Consider the following 27,825-nt stretch of genomic DNA (forward strand, 5'->3'; position numbering starts at 1 on the left):
AAGAACATGTAAATGCACACAGAAATTGAGTTGATTCTGAAGATGATCTGTGTGATGTAACTACTTTTGAGTAAAACAGATTGTTTTCTAAAGAACATCTGAAAATTAGCAGAGATACTCTCTTGACAGTTCTTTCAGACGGTATTTACTAAAAGTCATAAGAGGATGAGAAATTCTTACACTGTACCATAACAAAGGGCATTTTCTGTGAAAAAAGCAGCAACCCATCTATCAATTCTATCATCCCTAAGAGTACAGGCATACCTAACCAAAACTTCAGAAACACGGAAGATACATTTTGAGGAAAACTGGAAGCTCACAATCAGCTATGTGAATGTACCTCAAAGACTAAACACTTGTAATTAATTTGGAAAGCCTCAGAAATATAATAAAGGTTACAGTAATACATTGTGATCCAATTCAGATGCTTAGGTGAACACATAATAAGCCTTAAATTTGTTTTTTAATAGAGAAATGTTTTTAAAATTGCTCAAATCAAAAAGGGGAGGAAAAGGAAAATTCTTCAAATAAGGTCTTGAAAGTGTGAGATGGGAATGTAATCCATTCTACTCATGGGATGCTCTGCAAAAGCAATGAACACTAGGTGGCAATATTACAATCTTCTGAATATATAATTAACACACTGAAGTTAACAGAATTACAGTTTTTATACATGCTTTATGATACAAGTCTACCAATTCAGATCATACTACAAAAATCACACACAACAAAACCTCATTATTCTGTGCCAATAAACAAAAATCCTGTCCAACTATAAAAATTCACGGAAGGAAGAAAAACAATCAAGATTCATAATCAATGAGGTGCTGAAACAACAAACAGATGTTTTAATATATGCATAGCATTAAACACTTTTTTTTTTAATGAACCAATGTTACTTAGGGAAGAGGATAACATGCTGATTAATCTACCTGAGGTCAAAGTCCAATACAAGTCACCATAAATTTACGTAAGACCTGACATGTGCAAAATAGTTTCTGAAACTACAGGCGGTTTATTCCCCAGCTGCTTGGTTACCTTGAGGGCTTCCATAGATTCTTAAAACTTGAATGGGTAAGACTGAGCAATTTAACACACTTCAAAGTTGCATTAGCTTTGATGGTGGCACTGGTATGACTGGTCCAAATGACCTCCAGATGTCCCCTCACCCTAAAACCTCCTGTGATTCTTTACCAAACAGTTCTTTTATAAGGCAAATTGCATTTGTTTTGAATTAAGCTTCCAGCTCATGCTTGCTCCATGCTTGTTGTGAGGACAAAGATTTTGTTCAGAGATGAAGGAACGTGTTAGATAGTGAATTGCTGCAATAGCTGATACTAGCTTTGCAGGTACCAAAAATGTATACTGAAGCTGACACTATTCCAGTGGTACAGGAAGTGTCTTTTCTCAGTACAGGAATGTAGCACAGGAAGCAGGATTTCACCATTACCTGAGAGCATGAGACTCTGCATTTATCTGAATAAAGGGCAGAATCTCAGAACATCTCTGGACTTATTTTGACCTGAGCCGATTTTGATTTGTTTAAGCTGTGACAACAATCATCTGCAAGTGAATTACCAAGTCAGATCTAAAGTTGTTTTAGTTTCACTACAGTTTCTATTAATAACAAGCAGTTATTCTCTGTGGCCTGACAGTATATCACCAGAATGAAGTGTGGTGTGCACGACTGTAGGTGCAGGTATCATATGGCAGAGGTCCCCAGTGGTCTATTAATGATCACTGCAGGAGCACAGTTGTGTAACTTAGGAGAGAAAGTCAGCAGAGAATGGGAGGGGAAAAAAGAATAAATGGAAAACAAATGAAAGAGCGTATGTGCCAACTGGAGATACAGAAATATGAAATTAATCTATCCAGATCCAAGGCCAAGGAAGCTGGAACTCCCACCATGAACATCATTGTCCATATACTAAAGCCCTGGGATGCTGATGTCCAACTGCTTAAGCAAGACAGAATGCAACCATCTTACGATGTTGGCTTTTTTTGCTATACAAAATCACAAATCTGGAGATGTCTATTTTGGCTGGTTATGGAGCAGCACTTGTAGACAGAACAATTCCTTTAGGAGACAGGGAGATTTTATGAGGAGAAACCAGCATCATTCATGACACCACAGGTAACTACTACAAGGGCTGTTTTCTACAGTGGCATAACCAAAATGAGGCAGAAAAGCATTGTCATCTTGAGCAGAGGATTTCTCAGCAGTACTTTCCCAGGCTTTCTAGGTTGTCCCTTCAAGGCCTTGCATAGAGGCACATGTCTTTCTAACAGCTCTCATGTAAACTTTCTCATAAGAAAAGCTTAAGTTGAGAAATGAAAACTTTGGCTTCAGTAGGGCCCAAAACAAGTATACACCTTCAAAAGGAAACTAAAATAAAAATTCATAGGTTTGTTTTTTTCTTTCAAGTGATGAGTAACAATTAAAAGTGAAAAATATTTACAAATCGAAAGTCTTATGAGAGAAGCAAACCAAAAGCAAACAAGAGTTCAGGTCTCAGGTATAAACAAAGAGAAGATAAGTGGGTGGTTTTGCTCATTACAGCCTTCAGACAACAGCATGGGAGAGAAGATCCTGGTGTATGCTGGGGGGTTACAGAACTCTTCTCCCATACCAATGTAGCTACCATGGATGGTAGCTACCATGGGGGATGCTACCATGTAGCCTGTGAAACAAAAATATGATCACACAGTGCTTTTTACATTTTTAAATCAACAGTTTAGACAAAATTAAACATGTCAAATCTTGCCTATCTCAAAACAGAAACATTTGTTTAAATAGTGAGATTATGTTTAAATGTTTTAGATGTTTCCCCTAGCTGAACAAGGCCTACCAAACACATGTGAATGCACAAACTTTGTCAGAAACACGTGTGTCTAGCAAGTCAAAAAACCTTCTGGATGTATAATTTGAGGGTGTCTAAACAAATTGATAAAGTCAGGCTTGGATTAGCTCTTTTCATCTATTGATGAGCTAACTCCAGCCACACTGCTGAGTTAGTAAGGTAGTCTGCCCAAATGGTGCACTCTACCTTGAGAAAATAAATGCAACAGGCATTCCCTGGAAGTAAATGTGAAAACAGAAATGCACAGACTGTGGTAAGCTCTCTAATAAGATATAAAATATGCTCTATAGCAGATGAAACAATCAGAACACATAAAAAATAATGAAATATATTTTCATGCAGCTGCCCTCCAACATTGCAGGTGAGATGAAAGTGCCCTGTAGGAGTGACAAGACAGAGTCTGCCATGTCATACTTGGTGAAGGGACCATAAAATCAGAAGGAAGCTAACTTCATCCTGGCATAGTGCTATTACAGGTTCCTTTGACTTTCTCAAAATACTATCTGTTTTTCTGTAGAACTCTATTATGCAGAATTTGTAGAAGCACAAGACAGCAATTCCTTAAATGTAATGCTTAACCTCTGCCCTAAAACCACCAACAGATGAGCTTACAACACTGTTCAGTCTTCTTTCATCTGGCAATTCCCTCTCTCTCCACTGTCCTCCTCTCCCCTACTCCTCCCACATCCCAAATTGCTTTTTCTCATCTCTCTTTTGGCCTGCTCCTGAGCATCACAGTTTAAAACAACCCAGGGCTCTAGTTTTAAATTTATTTCTGTAAATAGTATAGAATAGATATTACCTGATTTTTGAAAGGGGTAGATTATAAATTTGTATATACTGTATAATTTCATCTAAAAGGCGATCTGTCATGGAATCAAAATCAGCAAAGGTATCATTCTGTAAAATAAAAGAAATAAAAAATAATAACTGTATTTTCTAATGCAGCAATATACATTCTGCATTCAGTCTGAATTCTTACTCCCCAGTGTTTCGATCAACAGCACACAAATAAAAGCATCAATATTAACTCTGAATACAAACACTACAGCTAGTTATTATAATTTTTTCATGTCATTTTCTTGTAACACAGAATAAAGTGATACACATTTTACTGTAAGACTACTTTCTTTTAAAACACCAAAACCAATCTTAACATTACACACCCAGCCTTACTTCTAAGCTGTTCTCTACACTTAAGATTATCTGTAGTGAAACAGAAGACCAAACTGCATATTCAGAATTATATCACACTGCCCACGAAATAGAGATGAGTCAATTACTGCAACAGCAGTCTATAGTAATTCCGGTTATTCAAAATGAAACAACCAAACAAAATCCTCAAGACCTTATCCTCAGTTCACAGCTGATTCTCTCCAATGATCAGCAGCAAGAAATTAAGAGATAGGCAAAGCCTGCCTAGAACTTTTCAACACAAGTTCCAAAGGATCTGTGCTAAAATCTGTAGTGTTCAACATATTGGTAAATGATCTGAGAAAGGAAAGGAGGAGATGAAAAATCAAGAGGAGATGAAAATTCAGTTTGTAGACAAAACTAAATATCCAGAGTAGTCAAATCTAGAACCAACCAGAATTTCACAAGAATCTTATACTACTGCTTGCCTGGGTGATAAAATGGCAAGAAATGCAAACAAATGTTACATAGAGAAAACCAGCCCTAACTGTATATGCAAACAATAATCTACATGTCTGTGTTGCATATAATCAGCAATGTTAGGAAAGCAAGGACAGAAAATAGCAATATAGCATTTTGTCAGTCCATAGTGCAAAAGCATCTTAAATGCCCTGTCTAGTTGTGATCATTCAATTTTAAATGACAGGAAGTTTCAAGCGGGCTGGGAAGGGTACCATGGATGAACAGAAACTTTTCACATCTAATTGTTGAAATAATAAATGGACTAAGTCTCTTCAGTTGCCTCCTGAGGGAAAAATTGTACTTGTTTATAAAATATGTGATTTAAAAAAATCATAAAAACTGAAGCAGTGAATGAGGAATGATTATCAAGTATTTTTTCCAAAACAAACTGTAAGGTAAATTACTTCCATTTCCTTGTTTGCAACTGAATTATTCATGTATACAAACCACAGAATGAAACTCAACTGTATGCTATGGATACAGAAGTAAAAAGATTCAAAAAGAATTAGCCAACATTAAGGAGAAAAGTCTGTCAGCAGCTATTAGGCTCAGTGGTCTCAATGGAATCCACAAATCAGAAAGTCTCACAGCTGCTGACTGACACAGACTATAGGGCTAGAGAAGAGAAAGCCTGGCTTGGTGCCTGTCCAGCCTGTTTCACAAAGCATCCCAGCAGCTACTGCCAGAAAAATGCCATTGCACTAAATGAAGCTTTTGTTTGAGCCACTGACAAGACCTTGTTCTAGTTCATCTCTGAAGTATGTCTAACACAATATGTAATACACACATACGCACAGACAAAAAGTAAAAATTGGTCTTTTGTGCTTTGGCAAGTTTAATTCATCAAAAAATAATAAAATTCACACATATTCTTGTTTAACACAAGAGGTAATTTGATATTTGTTCAGTGTTATGATGTAGATCTTGCAGAATGCTGACAAAAGAACAAGCTACAGCAATTTTAGATTTCTCAGATCCTCTAAAATAACACATCTCCCTTCTTGCCACACCACTTTTCACTATTACCATTTTTACCACTAGTATTAAGCATATTTTATCCACAATCCAAACTGCTTATGCTGAGAACTTAGGAAACACAGTACACACAACAAATTGGTAGTAACAAATGTTACCCCTTAAAATATTTACCTTCAATACCATACAAGATTTTGTAATTACTTTGACACCTGCCACAGATCAAATAATGTATTCCATGAGAATACATTAAAAAGATACAAAATGTGGTAAACACAATAGTGCAATTAAATAAACGTCTCTGAAGGTTTACACTGTTCATAGTTTTACAAAAATTCTTTTTTAGTTGGCAAATACCTGATTCCTTTCAGACATAAGAAATTCAATTCTTCCTCCAGGCAGCCCTAGCTCAATGTAAGTCTTCACTAGTCTTAGATCTGCACTGTTACCTTCAAAAGAAAAACAATCAGGAGTTAGAGTCTGCAAAGTTAACTTGCAATAAAAGCACTCAGAATACTGAAATGAATCTCTGGCAGAGCTTTATATTTAAACACATCTAATTATAGTCTGAGCCCTAATTAAAATTCAGTAAGACTTTGAAAGATAAACTACAATGTAAAATTAAGTGACAAAATGGTTTATGAAAATGATGTTCGATGCAAACACTTTTAGAAAAGCAAGGGTGTAGGAAGTCTTGCTTGATTCTGTCTTAGCCTCCAACTGATATAGCACTGTGAACATTATATTCTTGGAAACCTAATTAATTTTGGTAAAGGAAATTAAAGAACTCAAAGTGAGCTTAAAGAATTCAGTGAAGGAGTATTTCATAAAATGACAAGGCAGAGTGAACTATCAGCAGATAAAGATACTTTTGAATACTGTGGTACCTGAAACAACAAATGCTAGTTTAACTAGCATCCTGAAGACTTTTCCACATCAGTAGTCATGGATGTTTTTGAAGAAAGGGTAGCCTTTCAGGATTTTGTCTTCAGGATTTTTATTTACATCTGTCATTTATAGGAAATAGCTTGTATAAGCTCACTGTTTCATGAGAAAATTCTATGTGGACTTTCCTAAGGCTTCAAACGCATGTTTTTTTAACAACAGGCTTCTTGGTCAAGTTAACTTTTGTGCTGCTTCTACATGCAATAGCACGAGAATACACTAGAAAGAGGGTTTTTCCTCCGACTCCTATTTTTAAAAGTACTTAACAAAGGCTGCTTTTCTGCCCAAATGAGGAAAGAAAAACTATGCTGTTATTTTATTTTTTTTAACTTAGGAATTTGAAAAATGAAGAAGGTGCCCGTGCAGTGTTGATGCAGTCCAATATTCTATTCTACTGCCCTCTTGTGTTTCCTTACATTGTTAATTTAAGAAGTGTCTCAAAAATGCACAAAAGCTAGAGGGGATATTGTTTCTTAATATACATATATGCTTTGAACTAAAAGCAGATTAATATATTCAAGCTACTTAAACTTTATAACCCTTTCAATTAAAAAGAGGTTTTTCTCACTTCTACTACAGTAGAATCTTTGTCCTTGGAAATATTCAAAAACCCAGCTGGGTTGCATCCTGGGCAATCTGCTATAGACTCTGCTCTGAGCAAGAAAGTTGAATGGGACAATTTTCAGTGATCTCTTTCACCCTCAACCACACTGTGATTCAGTGACATAACCTTTTAAAACCTGACAAACACTTGATTGTGTTTTACATGGACTATTTCTTTTTCCTAACAAGATACACATATTTCATTTTTCTTGACAACACAGCAATTATAAAGAAAACAGTTTTGTCCGTAACTCCATTCTATTACCACAACATGGGTAAATTCCTTTACGACATAAAAAACTGAAGGATGCACCTCATGTGAACTAAGACATTAAACATTTATTAAATATTTTAAATATTTATGTGCAGGGAAGTTTTATTAAAGACAGAGAATTCATAATTTAAAAGATTTTATGGAACACATTGTCAATGTCAGATTCCCATTTCCCTCCACTGAACCTACTTCAGGTGTTCAGTTTAGAGTTTGAATGACCAAAGCTAAATCTCACTGGTAATCTGAACTGCTTTCTTGTACAGTATCACATTTCTCAGCATACCATCTAGGCCATGGACACAAACTATAAGATGTACTCCTTCTTCTGAACACTCATCATCTTCCATACTGAAATAAGGTATTGAAGAAGCCAGTTTGAAAACATCACTATACATAAATCCAGGAAGTTTAAGTTGCCTCAATTCTTCTTTAGCCTGTAGGAAACTGGAACAACAACAACAAAAAAACTTATTATACATTTACTACTGCTAGATAAATGTGGGGTCTTCCAGGATATAGTTTTCTACTGTCATTTTGCTATGTATTCTATGTAATTAATACGAATGAAAATATATTTATCAAATTACTATTTTCAAAAAATAAGCAATTTCCTCAGAAATTTTTTACTGCTAATTCCTACAGTCCCTTTTCCTCTGTAACAAAAACCGTATCTCAAGTTCTACTCTCTTCTCTCCTTTGACCATCTTTGCAAACTCTCAAGTATTTCTGAAACCACTAAAGGTGATGGGTTCATTGTGGTCTTGAGCAAGCAACAGCTTTGTTTCCACACAATAAAAAAAATGAAAGAAATTATAACCAATTGGAAATCAAGGTTAAGATTTTCACTGCCTTTTGATAATTCTTGCCAAGCCTATTTCTTAGGTCAGAAGAGAGCTGGAGTCAGTGCTGTAATAAGGTCTCACCTTATAAGGTTCATGTGGTAGGCTGAAAAACTGACACTTGCTTCTGAAACAGCCAGATCCAGACTTCTGATCTTTTACCTATTCTATGAAGGCATTCACTATAAGGTTTTTAATAGCTGAGATCCTCACATGCTAGGAGCTCCTTGTGTTCCTTCCTCCCTTTCTTCCACTTTGCTTAGTTTTTGTGGATGGCCTTCCTAATTGCATATCAGTTTCCCTGCAGCACATAAAGCTTTATGCTTTCACATGCTTCCTTAATCCATCTGTTCTGCATGATCCCTCACGGCATCATGCTGTACCCCATCCTCTTCTGCCTGCTCACTGTTTCCCTCGTTCTACCTTTTGTTCTCTGTTTTCCCAGCTTTATCTTCAGCTCCTTCCTCACTAACTGGCAGGAGCAGGCCACAATGAATTCAGCCTGAACAGAAACCACTGCTGACAGCTGCTCTTATCACCCTGCAACAGAAGCTACTCGAGTTTGTACTCAAGGCATGTCTCCTGAACACACCAAGGGTGGTTCTTTATGGAGCAGATCCTACCCTCTGGATTCACAGTTATCTCATATGCCAGGGGACTCTGTTTTTCTCACGGCCAAGTCCTTGATTTTATTGCAAGTTGGTTTGGTTTTTTTTTTGTTACAGAACAGCCTGAGCAGTCTCTGCTCTTCCTTTCCCATTCCACACCAGTACCATCATACAGTATCTCAGAAGCTATTTTTCTGGCCACTTCTAACTTGTTTTCCTCCACCTGACTGCTTACTCCTTCTTTTTGTTCTCAAGCTGCTTTTCACAAACTATCTGGTCTTCTATCTCTTCCACGTGCTCAGCATTTGTTTCTACCTCTCTTTTAAATTTTCTTTTCTCTCATAGCAACATTTTACTTCCAATACAACACATAAACTTCTGCTTCACATGTTTATTTAGCAGCAGGAGTTTATCAGGGAAACTCCTATGTTTACAGCAAGAAGAGGTACAACCTAGGATCCCTGACATTCCTCTAAATTTGGCTTTCCTGTCTCCAAACTGCAGTGTAATTTAGAGCAATATGGTCTCTGAGGTGTTACATTTTTGATATTTGAAGTTAAGATTTAAAAATAAGGCCATTACCATGGCTTGCATTACACACTTGTTTCACTTAGCTAATCTGATGGACAACCAGTTACACAGTGCTTTTGGATTTATGCTTTTAAAGCCAAAGCATATTTTCCCAAGCTAGCTATTTTAACAATTTCAATTTCATAAAACACCATTTTTATGCTCAGTAGCCTTTACAACATAATTCTTCAGCTGGATGACTAATTTTTAAATGTAACAAAGAAAAATCTAGTTTTGCTTGTTTTTAAAACCACATGAAATTACAACTCATAGAAGTGTAGTGCTAAGACACTTTTTATCTGAACATCTAGAACATGCTGTTACTTGGGCATGCTGAATCCACAAACCACAGTTCTGGGGCATTCTACCCAGAAAACCCCATGCTCCTTCTCCCCTTCTCTATTGTATTAACATAATTTCTAAAAGTAAAATGCTTGTTTTAAAACAATTACTTACGCTAACATTTGAGGTTTTGGGGAGCTTTCATACCAGGAAACAGCTGAAGCTGAGCTGTAGGATGTGCTGCCTGGCTGTTGTGTAATTGCATCGGATTTATTCTTTGAAGAAGAGGTAACATTGCAGGGAGAGTCTCTCAGAGAAGAAGGGAAAGACAAACAACCAGCAGTACAGACAGGGGGTACAGTCATTATGTCTTGCAGGTGTCCACTGTCAATCATTTCAGATCTCAGGACTCTCTCTCCTGCTAAGCCATGATCCTGGTCAGCACTGCATGCTCCATCTAATATACTATAATCGGTTTCTTCATAATACCCATTTTCAATCATTTCTTGATCCTCCTCTTCTTCCTCATCTTGTTGGGAAGAACAAATAATTTGTTTTTCATATGCTTCCTTTTGAGGGCTAACAGGATTGCTGTTGTTCATAGGCCAAATATCTGAAATATCTCTGCTGCTTTGAGAGCCAAAATAGTTTTCAACAAGCCCTTGTTTTACTATGTCAGCACTACCAGCTGGAGAAGGATTATCTGTACCAATTTCACTTTTAGCTCCTGACAGTTCTTCAGTTGTGCCCTTTAATTCTAAAGGCTCGTTATGTTTTCCTTTGTTTGTTTTTTTAACCACTGCATTTACAGATGAAGAACCTGAAACAGCAGATGGCTCACCCAGGCAAGTTGTTTCCAAACACAACTTAACTGTTTCTTCTGTAGCTCCAGGAGGCTTTTCAAGGTCCTGAGGGTCCTTATAGGTTGTGCCAGGGCCTGTTTGTGGGCTGTAACTTTCCACATCAGTGGGCGTGTCCTCATCTGAAACAACCAAGTGTAACAGATCTTTTTTTCCTGAGATTGAGGAATGTATAGACAGCGTTTTGTTATCCAAGTGCCCTGAACACACAACAAGCTGTTGCTGCAAATTGGTGTTTGATGTTTTATTGTCATCACATTTTGGCAAGTCAATTGCTCCTAGATCCACTACTGTTTTGCTGTCACTTAGCTGGCATTCAGGTGCAACAGATATCTTTGAATTCTCATCAGGTGACAGCTCATCATCATCTGAAGGGAGTGAATTTATGGATGTCAGAGATGACTGTATTTCACTTACAGCACTAGTACTCTCAGTGCAATGGCTTTCGATTGTGTTTTTTATTGCACAGTCTGGTTTTAGTAAAGGCTGAGGAAACGCTCTCTCACCATTGTGTGCACTTTGTCCATGAACATTTTCAAAAACATGATCAGGGTTGGGGTGAGTTGCAAAAGAACTTGGTTCACTTTCTACACCTGAATCTGAAAATCTAGAAGAGGCACACGTCACACTAACATCTGGTAATTTAGTCATGTCTCCACTCGCAGAGATTTGACTTTCTTTTGTTGAAAGGGTAGGTGGATTGCTTTTCGTTTTTGTCAAGATATCACTGGTGTGCTGGAAGTTTCTCTCACGGACCTCTTCCTTTTCAAGCATGGGGTCCTGCTCTCCCAAATTCAATTTATTTCCAGATTCTGAAGACTGAATATTGTGTGTCAACAAATTCTCTTCGTGCACTTCATCTTGCGGAAACTTAGCCCATGATCCAGTGTGAGCCGCTCCTTTCTCCTCTTCATAAAGATTCTTATTACTTGCTTTGACCTCAGTTGTCCTGACTCCTGAGGAAGATGGCTGACCTCCATGACAACCTTCAAGTGTACCTCTGTGTGGTAAAGCACTATCTGCTTGAACAGTTCCAGAACCTGTCTGGGAGATAGTCAGTCTATCAAAAATAGCCTCATTTTCACAGTGCACAGGACTACTTGGACCTGGTTGGTCACCTTCAATCTTGACAGCCATTTCATCGTATGGCAACAATGGAAGGTCTCTTCGAGTTACTTGCCTGATGCAGGCCTTTGTATCACAAGGAATTCCACTTACTCCAGGGTCCAGCCCTTCGTTAGCACCGTAGGAAGGTTCGCCATCTAACCTTCTACAGGCATTTTCCAGTGCTGCACTTATCAAACATTTGTATCCTACTAACACCACTGAGTCCTTTGAGTTCTGTTTTACGACTTTTTTTGTGTTTTCAGCTTTCATTGTTTTTATGAGCTTAGCAACCTTAGCTTTGGATTTATTTGTATCTTCATTTTTCCCTTTGAAGGTTTTTGTTAGCATCTTTTCAGCTTCTGAATGCCAAAACACGGAGGCACCAGCAGGTCTCATTTTCAGTTCTGGGCTACTAAAACCAGCAACAAAGCCTTCTTCAGCTTCTAATTTATCCAGTTTGTTGGACTCTGCCCTTGGAACACTCTGAGCTACCAACCAGGGTACATCCAAATCTTTCACAGAAAAGGGGGGAAAAGAGAAAGTATGTTTACAATAAGATTATGCAGATAAGCAACGCTACAATACACTAACAATTATATTTATATTTACACATCCTCAAAACTCAAGGTAAAAACCCATATTATATCAAATAAATGTAGTCCTTTAAATCCAACAAGAAATTTTTAAAAAATACCTAAGTTTTACATAATTTTGCTCATTTCTTCAAAAAGAAAATTGTACTGTGAGCTGTGCTTACCTTCAGTAATTGAATCTAAATACCGATCTTCAAAGATAATAGGCAAGGAGTTCATATCTCCATCTAGTTCACTGCATTCAATAGGGAGGGGTGGAAGAGAACTGCAGAAGGAAATGTTTTTGATAGCTGCACACACCTGTAGATGACTTTGGGCACTGAAAAAAGAAGCAATCCTCCATGAAAAAAACAGAACTATTTATTTTTACATTAACAGAAATTATCAACAGTTTAATTCATTTTAGTAGAAGCTTCTCTACTAATTAACTATTAATAGCTTGATTATTTAATAACTTGTTATACAACTACCAGTACTTTAAAATCTATATTGAGAACAAAAGTTTATCTTGAATTTCTGATGTATTTTTGCAATGCCACTTCTACACAACATAAACCATACAGTAAAAGTACTACATGCTATATACTGTGAAATTTCAAAGGCTACTCACTGTAGTTCTTGAAAGGCAAGAGCAGCTTGCCTAGGATGCTCAAAGCAGAAGAATGCTTCAGCAAATCTGCGCACCTGCAAGATCCAAATGAAGGTAGAGCTTATTTTACCTTACAAATAATTTTTAAAAATCCACCAGCATTCCTATGCATCAATGTATCATTTGTATGTATAATACAGACAGTTACTTTTTTTTTTTAGATGTTCATTCTGGATGGGTGACACAGACAAAACTAGTGACTGAAACAATTTTAATTTGTGCTCTGGATAACTGGGAATTATATTAGATTCAACTGTCTGCTGAAAATTTTATTTGCAATAAATCAATCATCCAAATCAGGCTTAAACAATAACACAGAAAAATATTATTGGAATTTTCGATTGGAAGAAAGGAAATGATGGTTCAATTCACACGTCTGAATGAGCCTGAGTATTACCTTCAGAAGCAGAAACCCATTAGATATTCTGCAGTCTCAAAATTTAGAGGAGTGTTTCAAACTTTCCGTAAGTACCCTCTAACCCACAGTAAACTACTGTGCAAAAGAATCTTTTGTTTGCAATGATTTCAGCTGGAATAATGAAGACAGTAACAGAATGTACATTAATGATAAGCACTGTATTAAAGACTTAATTGTATGTTTGAGGTCAATAAACAATACAATACTGAAGTGGTATTTAATAACACATGGGAGTATATTTTTTTACCATCAAACAAGTTGAACCGTCAATATTTTACCATCAAATACCTGCTAAAATAGAGAATGTGACTTATAAAGCAATTCGCTGCAATTGAAATCGATGTACTGAAAATGTAGTATCTAGAACCCCAAAGGTTTTGTACAAGATTTCTCACATTTCCAATATTCGACATAAATATTAATTTAGTCAACATGCATTTTATTTTTGCAATTGCCAAGTTACCTGCAACTAAAAAAAGCAAACCAAGGAGAATGTGCTGTGAAATGGTTGGCAACGGCTTGTTTGCTAACATTAATTTAGTTGTAACAATTGAAACAAAATTTCTATCCCACTTAGAGAATTCTATGCTAGTCTACCAAATCTCACATTTCCAATATTCCACGTAAATATTAATTTAATCAACATGCATTTTATTTTTGCAACTGCCAAGTTACCTGCATCTAAAAAAAGCAAACCAAAGAGAATGTGCTGTGAAATGGTTGGCAACAGCTTGTTTGCTAACATTAATTTAGTTGTATCAATTGAAACCCACTTAGAGAATTCTATGCTAGTCTACCAAAAAAATTTTTCATTTACCACACACTTCCTGACCTCCTACACCTTGATTTCTTCAATATACTCTGGATCTTCCCCTTAAATGATGGAACTTCCTGAACAGACTGGGAGTTTTCAGCATGAAACTGGCAACAAGAGTGAAGACGTACCTAGTTCAGTTCCCTCAGCTCTTTTACCCAGCATCTGCTCCCACCCTGAGCACAAACATGGCTCTCTGAAAATCTTGTCCATGAACTGGCAAATAATCAGACTTTCAGGACCACATTAATTTTGTTCAGAGATAAGCACTTGCATGGGACTTCATTTTCCCTCCTGATCCACTGCCCACTATACTTTTGGAGAGCACCACTTCGATTAAGTTCTATCACTTCTACAGTCTTTTGTTTTCTTAATACAAGAAGAACTGAGGAAAAATTTTTTCCAAGGTGCTTAAGAAAAAAATGAATCCCAAATCACAAACATTTTACTCTCAATCTCTAACTTGCAATGGAAACCCAAAGTCCTGTCTCAACTCTCAGAATGTATTGTATTACCTGAAATTAATCTTAGTCATAACATCATCTCTGAATAGTAATGGAAAATGCTTTGAAGTAAAAAGAAAGCACACAATTCAACAGTTACTTGTAAATGCAACTTCCACTCTTGTCAGAACTCAATTTGCTTTCTTTCAGAATTTTTTGTTAGGAGTTCATACGTACATATGCGGGATTAGAATTCATGTTCCCAAGTAATTTACTGCCTTTTCCCAGCTGGCTTTTCTAAACAGACATCTACCTTGCAAATACATTATTTTTTCAGAGATAATCCTCACCATTTCCCCCAGGAAGGGGGGATTGTTATACAATAGACTTAACACATAATTTTACTGCTTAAAATCTAGATTTTAGAAAATTGATCATGAAAAGTGGACATTATAATTTTAAATTAAGCAATTTAAAAATTAATTAAAGATCCTCATCAATTAGGTAATAGTTACAGGAATACTGCCAAATTAGTAGATGTCTGTGGTACATGTCAAGAAAAGGGCACACAGATGTTTCCCAGGAAGCAAGCAAGGTAGTTTTGAGTTTACATGTGAGCACTTCACCACATAAACTAACTGGACTTCTATGGAGAGTAGATCTTTAGAATATTGCACTCTCTCCCACATACAGAAGACAAATTTTTTCATTTGTAATAAATCCCATTTGTAATTAAGTAATTCCAGTGCTTCTGAAGAAAATCTGAATACTAGCTCCAGACAGCTCCACGTAGAATAGCAACAGCATAAAACTAGTTGCAATCAAGCTCCTAAAGCACATAAGTCCTTACTAATGAGAGAAAATAACCCACTTGCTAGGACACTGTTAACCAGGCTCTGTAGAACCAGAGTGATTGCCAGCTCTGCTAACAGTGCAGGAACCACTGACTTGGGCTGACTCCACAAGGACTTTGCAGGAGGAAATTGCAGCTGCTACTCTTAATCTCTAGATTTCCCAGAGGCATGGTTTTTATGGTACTCCCAATGGAAACAGAAGAACTGTGTATAAAAACTGCTGTGCAATACATATTGTGTGTCTGCATATTTATGAATAACAGTCAGAGATCTTAGTTTTCAGCTCTCCTATTTCAGGACTAATCAAACTGAAAGAAATAATTTTGGAAGAATGCATTCAGACCTACCAGAAGATGTCACTACAGAATAAAGATATGAACTAGTTTAGTGTTCAAATGTTTTGTAATATAAAATACCATATTCTGAGCAGTTTTTTCAATAAAATACATTTGCAAACCTTATCAGGTTGATCAGCACGATCCATGTAGTAGATGGATGTTCAATTTTAAAGTGTTCCTCACTTTTTAATGTAGTGCATTTCCAAGTATTTGAAAGCAGTTAAATATTGAAACACTTGAGTAAATATAAGTAAAACAATTAAAATAATTATTTCAATACTTGAACAACTCTTCAGCAGAAATACCTGTTTTATAAGGATCTGTGCAAAGAGGGTGAAAGTCATTTGACCAAATACAGATGGCAGGCCTTTCTAGGGGGTGTTTTAACACAAGTATCCTAAACACTCAGATCAATCACTCCCTAAAAGGGTTAATTAATAAACATTCCCAGAGAGAAATTTCCTGTGGAAGGTATAGTCTGGAAATATTGCAAGAAGAAAAAATGAAATGAGATTTAGCATCCAGTAGCAAACACATCAAAGTATTCATTTCCAAAATAAAAAGGTTTCATATTCCAGAAAGGACAGGTTAAGTCTCTTAAGAGGAGAATTAGTGGCTCATCTTTAGCCTGGAGAAAAAGGAGGCTCAGGGGAGACTTCATTACTCTCTAAAACTACCTGAAAGAAAGTTGTAACCAGGTGGGAATTGGTCTCTTCTTCCATGTCCCAGGTGAAAAGACAAGAGGAAATGGCCTTAAAATGTGCCAGGGAATGTCTAGTTTGGAGCAAGATTGGCTTGATTCACCAGCAAGAAGTTTAATATTGTTTAAGGTTTATTGTTTAATAAACAGGGTTTTTTTCCACTTTTCTCTAAAGAAATATTTTCTCCTGAACCAGTTAGAAAAAGAAGCCAATTGAATCTGCTTTTCTAGAAGAGCCCCTTTAGAAGTTCTCTCCCAAATTTGCCCTGAACCAGGACACACATTTTAAAAGAACCAATAGATTAAAAGAATCTATTTAAGAAGATAAACACATAATCATTAGCAGTGTCCTTTCTGGAGCAGTAAAAATTTATATATTACTTCTTCCTTTGGTTTTATTAAATACAAATTTGTACAAACACAAACATATGAGCAGATGAATGCAAATGCAAATTAAATGAAACAGTATTCTTGTTTCATACCTTCCACCAGCTAGCTTGAGGGATTCCAGTATTTATACAAAACCCACAGAAAGTTAAGTAAGATTCATAGACAATAAAATGACACCTTTCTTATGGCTAGCACATCAAACAAATAACCCTTTCCTTTCTTTCTGGAAGATTCCATTTATTCTCCATAACAGGCTATTTCCACGACGACAATTTCTTCACCAAACAATGTGATTTATCAAGAAAGAGTAATGCTTTAGTCCATACTTGATTGTATTTCACTATGGAAAGAGCACTGATGTGGTTCTGCTTGCAGAGAGCCCACAGCAATTGCACACAGCCATAGACAGACCAACAGCACTATAGATGTGTTAGTACACACACATACTCTCACATGCCAGATCATTTCACATACACTTCTTTTACAAATTCCCATGAAAAAGACTTTCAAAACTTAGTAACATCATAAATTCTTAATTCAGAAAGAAATATACTTTGCTTATGATGTAAGCAGGCAGCCTAAATGCAGAGAAATAAAACATAGGGTGGGCACTAGACATGGCTCCCACTGAGAAGTACATGAGTCTGCACAAATATATGTTATTCTACAGCCTGCAATCTGTCTTCTGAACTGCATTTCTTATTCAAAAGAACAGTGAATTACTTGGTTCATAAACATAAATAATATGCTTTATCCATTTGATTCCAACAACATTATACATTATATACAAGGTAACAAATTGAATGCAACAGCTCCCTTCACAGTTCCAACCAGCTTTCCAAAATATAAATAGAAAAATGGTCATCTGGAGGCTCATTGTGATAAACTTTGCCAAAACAATGTGTCCCAATAAGCATATGAAGGCCCCTGGGTCAATACTTACTCTTAATGTGTGATGCTCTTGTGCTAGCAAAGCTGTGACCTCCTCTTGTAAGGTAATGACCTCCAGAAACTGCCCCCAGAGAGCCATCAGAAGTGAGCAAAGCTGAGCAAGATTCATATTTATAAGTTCTGCCAGTTCATCAGGATTTTCCATTTTCTGAAGTCAGGAAAAAATATTTATGTGATACACTGATGAAACCATAATGTACACACAGGAATAATAATAAAAAACTATACTTGATCTTAGTGAGAATTTTAATTTAAAAAGCAATTTCCAAATGAGAACCTTTCAACTAAGTATCAAAATTGGATGTCTTGGAGTTTTCTCAAACCAAGACACTGAATCAATCTATGTTACAACAGTAATAGATTATTTTATGTTGTATTAAATATTATCCCATTGCTTTTCAGAATTAGGACTCCTGTCCAAAAATTAAAGTAGTAATTCCACTTATGGAAAAGATAACTGAGTTCAACTGTTGTATTTTCTAACATATAAAAATACTGTGTGCCTGAAAGGAAGAGGAAACCAAAAATTGACACTTGCTAGGTTAGTCCAACTTTGATAAAATTATAAGAATTTAATAAAGATATCTCCATTTCAGAATAGCTATTACTCACAATAACCTTTATAAACTGCTAAGTATCTACATACATTTTATGCATAGTCAGGAAGCAGTGTTATAGCACAGGCTTCCCAGAACCAGATCACACCAGGACAAATTTGGTGTGAAACAAGTTTTGCTTTTTTTACAGAGTAATGTAATCCTGTGATACAGTCCCACAGCAATTGTAGATAGCTAGGCTTATGTTCCCTGCCATTTTAGAAAATAACACAGTTTTTCAGAAACTCATTGTAGGCCCATAAGGCACTGAGGCAAAGGGCTTAAAAAGAAAAGATAGTAAAGAACCAACTCTAGTACAAAAAAGGATTGGGAATATAGAAACACCAACTTAACCAATAATAAATGAAATAAGAGAAATTTTTATAAGAATTGTACAAAACAGAATGAAGAGAACAGAAAATGCTTAGCAAGCTAAGGGAGAAACTAATGAATTCAGAGAAGCTATGTAAATATAAAAACGATTTTAATACATAAAGTAAGATTATTAGTTGCCCATAGAGAGCTAGAAGGCTGAATTTGTCACCAGTTATACAAATTATATAAAGGCCACTTTCTTGCAGTTATACTACTACTGCAGTAACTAAAGGTGAGCTTCCGAGCTGGGCCCACTTGCCAGCAAACGGTGGATAAACTCTCAAGAAATTTTAAAACCTGTCCTTCAGACTTTGCCATGACCAAGAAATCAGTTATTCAACTGGGGTTATTTCTCACTAAGGAGAGAGATGGGGAGACAAATCTAAGCCATTTAAAGTAGACAGTGTTTCCTTAAGAAGCTAGGGAAAACAGGAAAAGGAGACAGCACCAGAACAAGTACTTTTACATAAGGGATGACTTGCAGAATCTCCTTTTGTAAAACCTACTACTGCTTGATCTTGCATCATTGTTATTTGACACCACCAAATCCCAAAGCATCAAATTATAACTGCAGAAAATTCAAAGTGTGATTTTCATACAAGTAGTCCACCTTTCTAAACTTTCAGTTTCATGATATAAATAGTTACACAGCTACCACTGACACACCAAGCCACCAGATCAACAGTTCAGTTTTGGCATTAGTTGCACAATTTCTCTTTGGAGGAAGAGTTTAAATAAGTGCTGGGAAAAATCATAGATGTTGTCATCCCCAAAACAAACAGTTTATTCACAAGTAGCATATAAAATCAGCAAATTCTACTTTTATAGTTATTTCACTTATATAATACATGAAAAAAAGCCCTGTACCTTGACTTCTTCACACAATTCTGTAAGACGGATTTCTACATCTATGTTTTCTGGAAAGATGAGAGGACATACTCATGAGTAATGTACTTTCTAAGTTGCAGAGTGAAACAAATTATCTCACAAAACAATTTTAAGACATGAGAAAGAATTCATCAAATAAAACTTCAAGCCATATTAAATGTCACAATTATTAAGCAAACTATAAACTTCCATTAAAATTCTTATAGCAATTTCTGAGATTGAGGACAGAACATAATTAAGAAAAAAATTTGCAATTATCATGATTGCTTATCATGACACCTTGTCAAGGACAGCAATTTTCCATTCAAAATTAAATTTGAAAATACTGAAGTTCAGATGATAGTTTTCAGATTATCCACTGCTATTCAGCAGCAATGTAATAATTTAAAAGCAAGGTAATACAATTCCTCTTCTACCAGATTTTCTAGAGAAGCCTTATTCCCATATAATTTTTCCAAAGGTATATTATTTACAAGACACATGAATATAAATACAAATCTTTAGTTGTATGAGGAATTAATTGTTTAGTTAATAAAACTGTTCTTTAAGTGATATCTCAGTAGTTCAACCTCTCTCAGTAGCTCAATTTTAAGAGCAAATCAGTCTAACACGGTATGGCAGCTTAAACTGGATCTGAACCTTGAATGACTCATTTTTGAAGAAAACAGATACATTCCTCCATGAAGATGTTTTTCCTTGTTAAACAGCCCTGTTTACTTTGGGGGATTTGATAAATCAAACAATAATTTGGTATTTTGTTTAATTTCCTTCTGCATCTGAAGTATGAGTAATAAGGGAACAATTAATAAACCCTAAAATTGCCTGTAACAAGAATTCATATTTCATTTTTGAAACACAGTATTAAGGATAAAAATGTTCAATATTTCTTGGAAACACACAGCAACAAAATATGCCTTGAAAGCCCCAACAGTAACTTCAGGGTGTAGATAATGAACAAAGGTTTACAAAACAGCAACAGTGTGTATACTCAACTTCTCTTTAATTATGCCACCTATACTTGGTAAGTATATATTGATTTTGAACTAACAGCATTCATCATACTTAGGTTTGAACTTAATGCCACACAAATTAACTCACACAACACAGAGTTCTGAGAAAAAAATCAAATTGCAGAAATGTATGATGTTCTCAGAAACAAGTTGAAAAAAGTTGTTTAAAGAAACTGTATGTACCTTTTGCTAAAAAGTACTTCATGATATTTTTTCTGAAAACATGTGAAAATAATTTAAGCTATAATACTAATTTTGGTATGGCCACACAGAAAAAATGAAATGGTTTGCTTATGACACCATACTGATTATTTGTTTGTCACACTTCAATTGAGAATAGGCTTGTTGAACAAGATTTAAAACTCTGAAATCTAAAATCACTATGGAAAACCCCAAACTATACTAATATCCCAATGCTATATTAAAAAAGAGAAGACAGAATAGAGCTAACACAACACAAAAGGAAATAAAGCACTTACATTCTATAGCAGTAATGTTAACCCAGCAAACATCTGATGCAATTTTGCTGGCTCTGCTAATAACCAGTTTGGTTTCCTTTTTATATTAAAACCAAAACACACTTATAGATGAGTAAGGTATTCTATCCTTTTCCCAACAGAAACTTCCTTGTGCTTATACAGCACTGCAATCTTTTGTCCAGCTTCAAGCCCACACTGACTCTCCAGAAGGAGGACTGGCCCATGTAGATATGGACAAATGCACCCTAAACACTGACAATGCCTTGTGTAGTGTTTGGAAGAATTAAGTCTTGAGATACCAGAAGGAATCTGAAAGATTTCTCAGAAAGCAGAGGTATTAATTATCTTTAAATAGCTAAAAAAATGAGTCTGTTGCATTAAATGAAGTTATAATTTTAAGCTATTTTTAAAATGTTGATAACTGACTGAACTTTCACTCATTTTTGTTTAGTAAGGTAGAACAACGCTAAACCAAAAATCAGTAATGAGGTCTCATTTTATCATCTACACTCAGCCTAAAATTTAGTAGCTCAATTCTGCTACTAAGACTTCAAAGTTCAACATATGTTTGCTACGGCTGAATATTGAAATATTTTCTTTCTACAAAAGGAGTAACATTTTATATCATTAATAAGAATATAATCTTTTATAATATCAATAAAAATCTGAGGGATTATATCACCTGCTTTGGAAACATACCTAGGTAGGCGAATCTCTGGGTTCGTGGATATTTTCTTCTGAGAAGGCGTTCATAAAGGACCTGCATGCTGGCCTTGGCTAGTTACAGGGATTGTACACACATGACTAGTTACTACACTCCTTTTTCACCTGTGATTTATTATTTGCCTTAAAGTTAGTAAAAGAGCTTATTGCTAGCCTAGCAATTAGTGCAGTTAGGTCAGTACATGAAAACATATAATTTTAGTGGAGTTTCTAGATTAAGTATCACTTGTGATACACATTAAGATAGCTTTTCTTATTTCCTGAAACCAGTAATATTTAAATGCTCAATTACAGTTATTGAGTCTAACAGTTGTCTTCACATGCTTCTGCAAAATCAGTGCCTTGTGTTAAAATTTTATGACAGAGAAATAGCAAAGCAAACAGAAGAAACAAAATTAAAGAGAGAACAATTTTATCTTAAACAAAAAAGTGATGATTCTGAAGTTTAAACAGGACCGGATATTCTCTTCTGCAATGCCCATTTAAACTTCAAAGATAAAATATTCACTATAAAAAAGTTAATTTACTTTAAAAATTTAAAAAAAAAAAACAAATGCAAATTACAATTGTGTACTTTGTGAAGTCCAGTGAGCCTCAATTTCTTTACAGAAGCTTCGCAGAAACATAGCTTTTTTTTTGTTAACTGCTGATGATTTTAGAAACATTAGAGTTAATGGTAGGTATTATTTTTCATAAGCGAAATGTGAGTAATAATTAAAGCTTATATTATTAGTACGTTTTAGTATATTAATTGTCCCAATCAATGTACAAACAAAATGACCAAAATAAATGAAAAATATATTATAAATATGAAAAACCAAGTAATTCTAGGAGACACTTAAAAAATAAAAATAAAAAATTAAACCCGCAGGAAACAATCTGTCAGTAGTCTGTACAATGAATGCTAAATCTAAGTTGTAATTTTCTCTTCAGATATTTGTTGTGACCATTTCTGTTCAAAAATACATTCCTAAAGGTAAGCTAAACTACCTATATAGATGAGAAAGTTCCACTGAAGCTTGTGAGTGGTTTTGGTGACTTCAATGTGGTTGAAAGACACAACCCAGTATTCCATTGCCAGTATGCAACTCAATGGCAGCTTTTTTCTATTACATATATATTTTGAAGTAATGTTTTAGGGGAACTGAAGATCATATCTGAAAGATTTACGCATCAAGATTTAGTCTAAGCCTATTCTTAAAACAACAACAGTGCCATCAAGCTCAATATATTGAGCTGCTAAAGCAAATCCAGAGAAGGGCAGCAAGGCTGGTGAAGGGTCTGGAGCACAAGGTCTGTGAAGAGCAGCAAAGGGAGCTGAGGTTCCTCAACCTGCAGAAAAGGAGGAGGCTCAGGGGAGATCTTACTGCTCTTCTATAACTGCCTGAAAGGAGGTGTAGCCTGGTGGGGATCAGCCTCTTCTCCCAGGTTAACAAGTGACATAAGAGGAAATGGTTTCAAGCTGTACTAGAGGGGGCTCCTATTGGATATTACGAACAATTTCTTCACTGAAGGAGTGGTGAGGCATTGGAACAGCCTGCCCAGTGAAGTGGTGGAGTCACCATCCCTGGAAGCATTCTAAAGGCATGTGGATGTGACACTTGGGAGATGTGGTTTAGTGGTGAACATGGTGTTGCTGGCTTAATTGTTTGACTTCATGATCTTTAGAAGTCTTTTTCAACGTAAATGACCCTTAGATTCTATGGTTTGGGAAAAAGTATATTTTTCACCTTACAAGGAAAACAAAGAGTTGAGTCACTCCTTTAATAAGGTGTTTCCCTCCATACAAAAAATTAAGATAACTGGCAAAAAAATGTAGCAGTATTTTTGCTTCTATAAAGAAAACGTCTCAGTTTCTAGTATTTTTCTATGAACAGATTTGTAATACGCTTCCTGAATTTTTTTTCCACCACAAATAGCTTTGTGTTTTGTAATAGAGAAGTGAAACATTCTTTCTTTGAATCACTAACTGACCACATCACATTTTAAAAATATTTTTTATATCTCAAGCACCAACCTTACTGTTTCACTGTGCTTAGTTTTGACACTGAGAAAATTAAACAATACAAAAATCAGTAAGTATTGTCTACAATCCATATAAATGCCAAATGATCTTTTTCTTCTTTAGCAGAACACAACTAAAAAAAAGTATATGGTTTCTGAGGAAAAAGTCTAAATCGTTGTTTACGATGCCGGTGTATTATCCTGTCTTACTTCCACTGCTCTTCTAGTTCACAAATCAAGGTTAGGCTCTCTAATATATCTTCATGCTACAGAAAAGGAATGTACATGTACATTTCCATACATTACATGGAATACATTTGCAGTTAGCTAGCAGTCTTCATGGCAACTAAGTCTTTTTAAAAAGTTAAACTACAAACTAAGACAGCGGCAATTTTTTCTTGTAGGTCTTTTTTCATGTAAGTTTTCAGTGAAATATGCTCCTCAAAGCTTACAGAATTTAGATTTTTGTACAAATATGCAATGTTTCCTTACAAGAAACAAAGTGCAGTGTGCTACTTGGACTAGGAGCTTCTCTAACTTTCTTACTACTAAACACAGTAATTTGAAAAAAGAGTAAATCAAGACCAAGAAGGAAAAAATGTATTTCCATAGATTAAGGCTGTCATATTCTTATTATATTAGAGATGAGATAGTACTTGTTCCTTTGTTTTTCTTCAGTTATTAAATTTCAGATCAGTTTAAGCAAAAAACATTTTAGATGCAAGAGATATGCCATCGATGACAGTTTAATCTAGAAGAGGTCTTATAAGCATTCACAAGAAAGTGATAAGTTTTATGAAATTGAACATACCCAGTTCTATTCGGTGAGAAGAGGGGAGATCCTTAGTTATTGTAATGAAATATCTATGTAACCCTTTGAAAGCAAGCAGCAAAGTGGCACAAAGTGTGTAGTGGAAATTATAAGCATGGCTGAGGAAAGACTCTGAAACAACAAAACTGCAACCCTAGAATAAAAAAGAAACGGCACATATTAATTTTGTATAATAAATGAAGTCTTAGCAGAATGACTAAAAAGATAAGCAATTGCCTCTTTTCACAAACTTGATTTTTGTGATTTTCAATGGATTGCGAGACATTAAAAAAGGAGGTCAAACACTTAATATTTTAAGCTTCCCATATGTACATTCCTGAAGCAGTTAACACAGTCTTTTGGAACAATTTTTTCTCATTTCCCTTTTCACATGCCACCCCAAAACAACTGTAACAAAATTCATTCTTTTTCAATTAATATTCCTGCAGAAAATATAAAATTCACACCTTCCCACAGAATACAAATAAAATTTTAAACTGATATTTAATCTTACGTCTGCTGATAATTGTTTTGTGTAGTTATTGCCAAAGACCACACTTTCAAGAGAAGGAATCACAGAGTCCCTGTTTTGTGCTGGTGCATTCCTGTTCAACCACGTATTCTTCACTGGGCGAGGAAAACTGCAAAAAGCACAAAATGAACTGATAATCTGAACAGTGTGTTCATTACTTCCAATGCAAACTTCAATTAATTTAAACAACATTCCTGAAAGATTATGCCAGAAAGATAAATTTTGAACTATGACAGATATAAAGTATTCATTTTTTGTGGATTTTGCTGTGAAGACGTAACCTCTTAAAATGCGAAGCAGTAGCAAGAAGGTCAAAGCTGTTACACAAACTGATACTGCTGTTTTCCTAAAGGATGCCTGACCTCTGCCTGCTGAGGAGGAGATCCTATCCTGAACTCCTGGAAGAACAGAGCATCCTGCAACAGTAGTCTTGTGACAATAACTAGGAAAGATGAATGAAAAATGAATGAATGCAGAAAGTGGGGACTGTTAGATAACAGGCAGAAAGAAGCAATTACAGGTTAAAGAAAAGTGTAGATTTTACAGGAGTCCAGGACTGTACCCAAGTAGAATCATCTTTTCTTTCAAGGGAAGTGTTAACACTGGTTGTTCCAACAGAAGGTGAATCTGAATGCTACTCAGAAGAAGAAAACCCTCAAAAAGTGACCACCCCTAGGAAAGGAAGAGGTGTCAATAATGTGAGCATGATCCAAACAGATGATTCAACTGTCACCTGTGAAAGCCCAAAGGACAAAGAGGAATGACATCTGCAATTCTCAAAATTTTTCAGAAAGAAGTGTTTCAGAAAAGTGAGCCAGATATGGATACAGCAACCATCAAGTATTTGCTACATGGGGGAGCTCAGCTGAAATAAAACACTGTAAATTTCCATTTTCTCTCCCCATCATAAGCACAACTTGAATACTTAAAACAATTTTGTGGACACAATAACACCCTACTCTCAAGATAACAAAAGCAGCATAGAATATGCTGTCAAAGCCAGAAACTGAAAGAAATTGCATAGAAAACCCCTCAGATTTACTGAAACTTTTTAAAAATATCAGTAGGGACAAATACATTTCTGAATAAAAATTAGTATCAAAACCTGTTTCTCATTTTCTGACAACAAATGATCAATATAGGTTAAATGTCTGAATGTCACTTGTGGGGACAGTGTGATCATGTACATTTTACATACATGATGCTACTTTAAGTGCATGAAAAAGTGCATTTAAGTGCATTTATCAGATTATGTCTTCAACAACAATTCCCACCTTCTCAGTACTTGTTTTTCTCTCAAATAAGGTTGTGCCATCTCTTCAGATGTGTTAGTTCATCTACTATATAACTATGCCTAAAACATGTCACCAAAGTAATTCAAACCAACTTGCAGGGGGAAATAAAGGACAAAAAAACCTGTGAAAGTCAGCTGAATCCTCCAGAGCAGCACAGCCCTACAGCACAGAACAGCTTCTAACATACACACAGATAGTGCTTTCCATGATGTGAAGACTGGCACAAGGAGTGGGAATACCTGAAGCTAGAGGTCTGGGCATTTATGGCACAGACTGGACTTGAACATAAAGAAACTTGAGGGCAGTAGCATGGAGTATTTGGAGACCATGAAAGAAGGAAAAGATAGATATGCTAAAAAAAGGAGTGCAAAGAATACTTCACATGTGTAACTGACTGTACAGCCCTTTTTCACACAGAGAGAGATGCAAAATAAATAGAGATTGTAAAGGTTGACACAAGTAGATGAAATTAAAAGGCTCCAGCAAAAAATAGCCAAAATCTTTTTTAAAGAGAAAAGTTAATTCTCCAGTTCCATTTACTGAATAAAATGGTAAATGTATCATTTGCAGACATCACTACCATTCCAGTAGTAACTGAAAACTGTGAAGATAGTTAACAGAAGGCACCCTATTTGTAATAACAGCAGCTATTTCAGTCACTGTGTACAGTGTGCAGATCTTCCCGATTAAAAAAATTCATAAATATTTATACATATAAATATACACATACAAATACAGATATTTATACATTTCTCCACTTCTCTGGCCTTGGGCATTCTCTCTCTTCTACACTACATGCTCTTATTTCTAATTTAAAAAACCCTCAAAAATTGTTTCAGATTATTTTAAAAACAAAAGGTTTATCATCCATCTGTGCCCTGAATTTCAAAATCATCATAGAAAAAAATACTGTAGATAGATTTAACTTCTTCCTAATTATTCTGGTTTTGTAACATTTCCATTTGGACATTCAAGAATTTATGTGCATTTTATTAGCGAGAGATTACCTTATCAATGGCTGATGCAGAGCAACCAAAGAAGCGTGGACTATAACCGATATGACAGAGAGGTGGAAGTAATCAAACATAACATTGACGTAATGATGAAGGCCCTGGTGTAGGTTAAAGTGCAACTTTAAAGTTCGGCTACTAATTGGCTGTAGTGTGCTCAGGTCATCTGGTCTAAAAAGAAATCAACAGAACAACATACAATTAGATCAATCATATTTAGAGTGCAAGTTATTAATAACTGACTCAAACAGCAATTTATCATAAGTCCATACTTTGGAACACAATGGCATCTCCCCCAGAGAAAAAAAAATAGAATGAGACAAACCAGTTATGAAATCTTAAAAGACTTCAGCATTAGATTTCCTTTTTACC

General features: G+C 35.6%; 1 protein-coding gene across 3 annotated transcripts in view; it reads right to left on the bottom strand.

Moving 5' to 3' along the window:
- The window catches only part of FAM135A (family with sequence similarity 135 member A), a 79,131-nt gene that overhangs the window by 8,099 nt on the left and 43,207 nt on the right, over positions 1 to 27,825 (bottom strand). For 2 of the 3 annotated variants that reach the window (XM_039727041.1, XM_039727058.1), the window contains 12 exons: positions 27,451 to 27,624; positions 25,131 to 25,257; positions 24,617 to 24,770; positions 21,778 to 21,855; positions 19,569 to 19,618; positions 17,723 to 17,878; positions 12,784 to 12,857; positions 12,338 to 12,492; positions 9,788 to 12,092; positions 7,598 to 7,758; positions 5,850 to 5,941; positions 3,664 to 3,761 (listed from right to left, as the gene is read on the bottom strand). In XM_039727041.1, coding sequence (XP_039582975.1) covers positions 3,664 to 3,761; positions 5,850 to 5,941; positions 7,598 to 7,758; positions 9,788 to 12,092; positions 12,338 to 12,492; positions 12,784 to 12,857; positions 17,723 to 17,878; positions 19,569 to 19,618; positions 21,778 to 21,855; positions 24,617 to 24,770; positions 25,131 to 25,257; positions 27,451 to 27,624 — 3,624 coding nt within the window. The remainder of the gene's footprint in view (positions 1 to 3,663; positions 3,762 to 5,849; positions 5,942 to 7,597; positions 7,759 to 9,787; positions 12,093 to 12,337; positions 12,493 to 12,783; positions 12,858 to 17,722; positions 17,879 to 19,568; positions 19,619 to 21,777; positions 21,856 to 24,616; positions 24,771 to 25,130; positions 25,258 to 27,450; positions 27,625 to 27,825) is intronic. The other variant, XM_039727049.1, reaches the window with a different exon arrangement.

Source organism: Passer montanus, unplaced genomic scaffold (genome assembly GCF_014805655.1).
Source record: "Passer montanus isolate IOZ18808 unplaced genomic scaffold, ASM1480565v1 scaffold11, whole genome shotgun sequence".
Classification (NCBI taxonomy): Eukaryota; Metazoa; Chordata; class Aves; order Passeriformes; family Passeridae; genus Passer; species Passer montanus.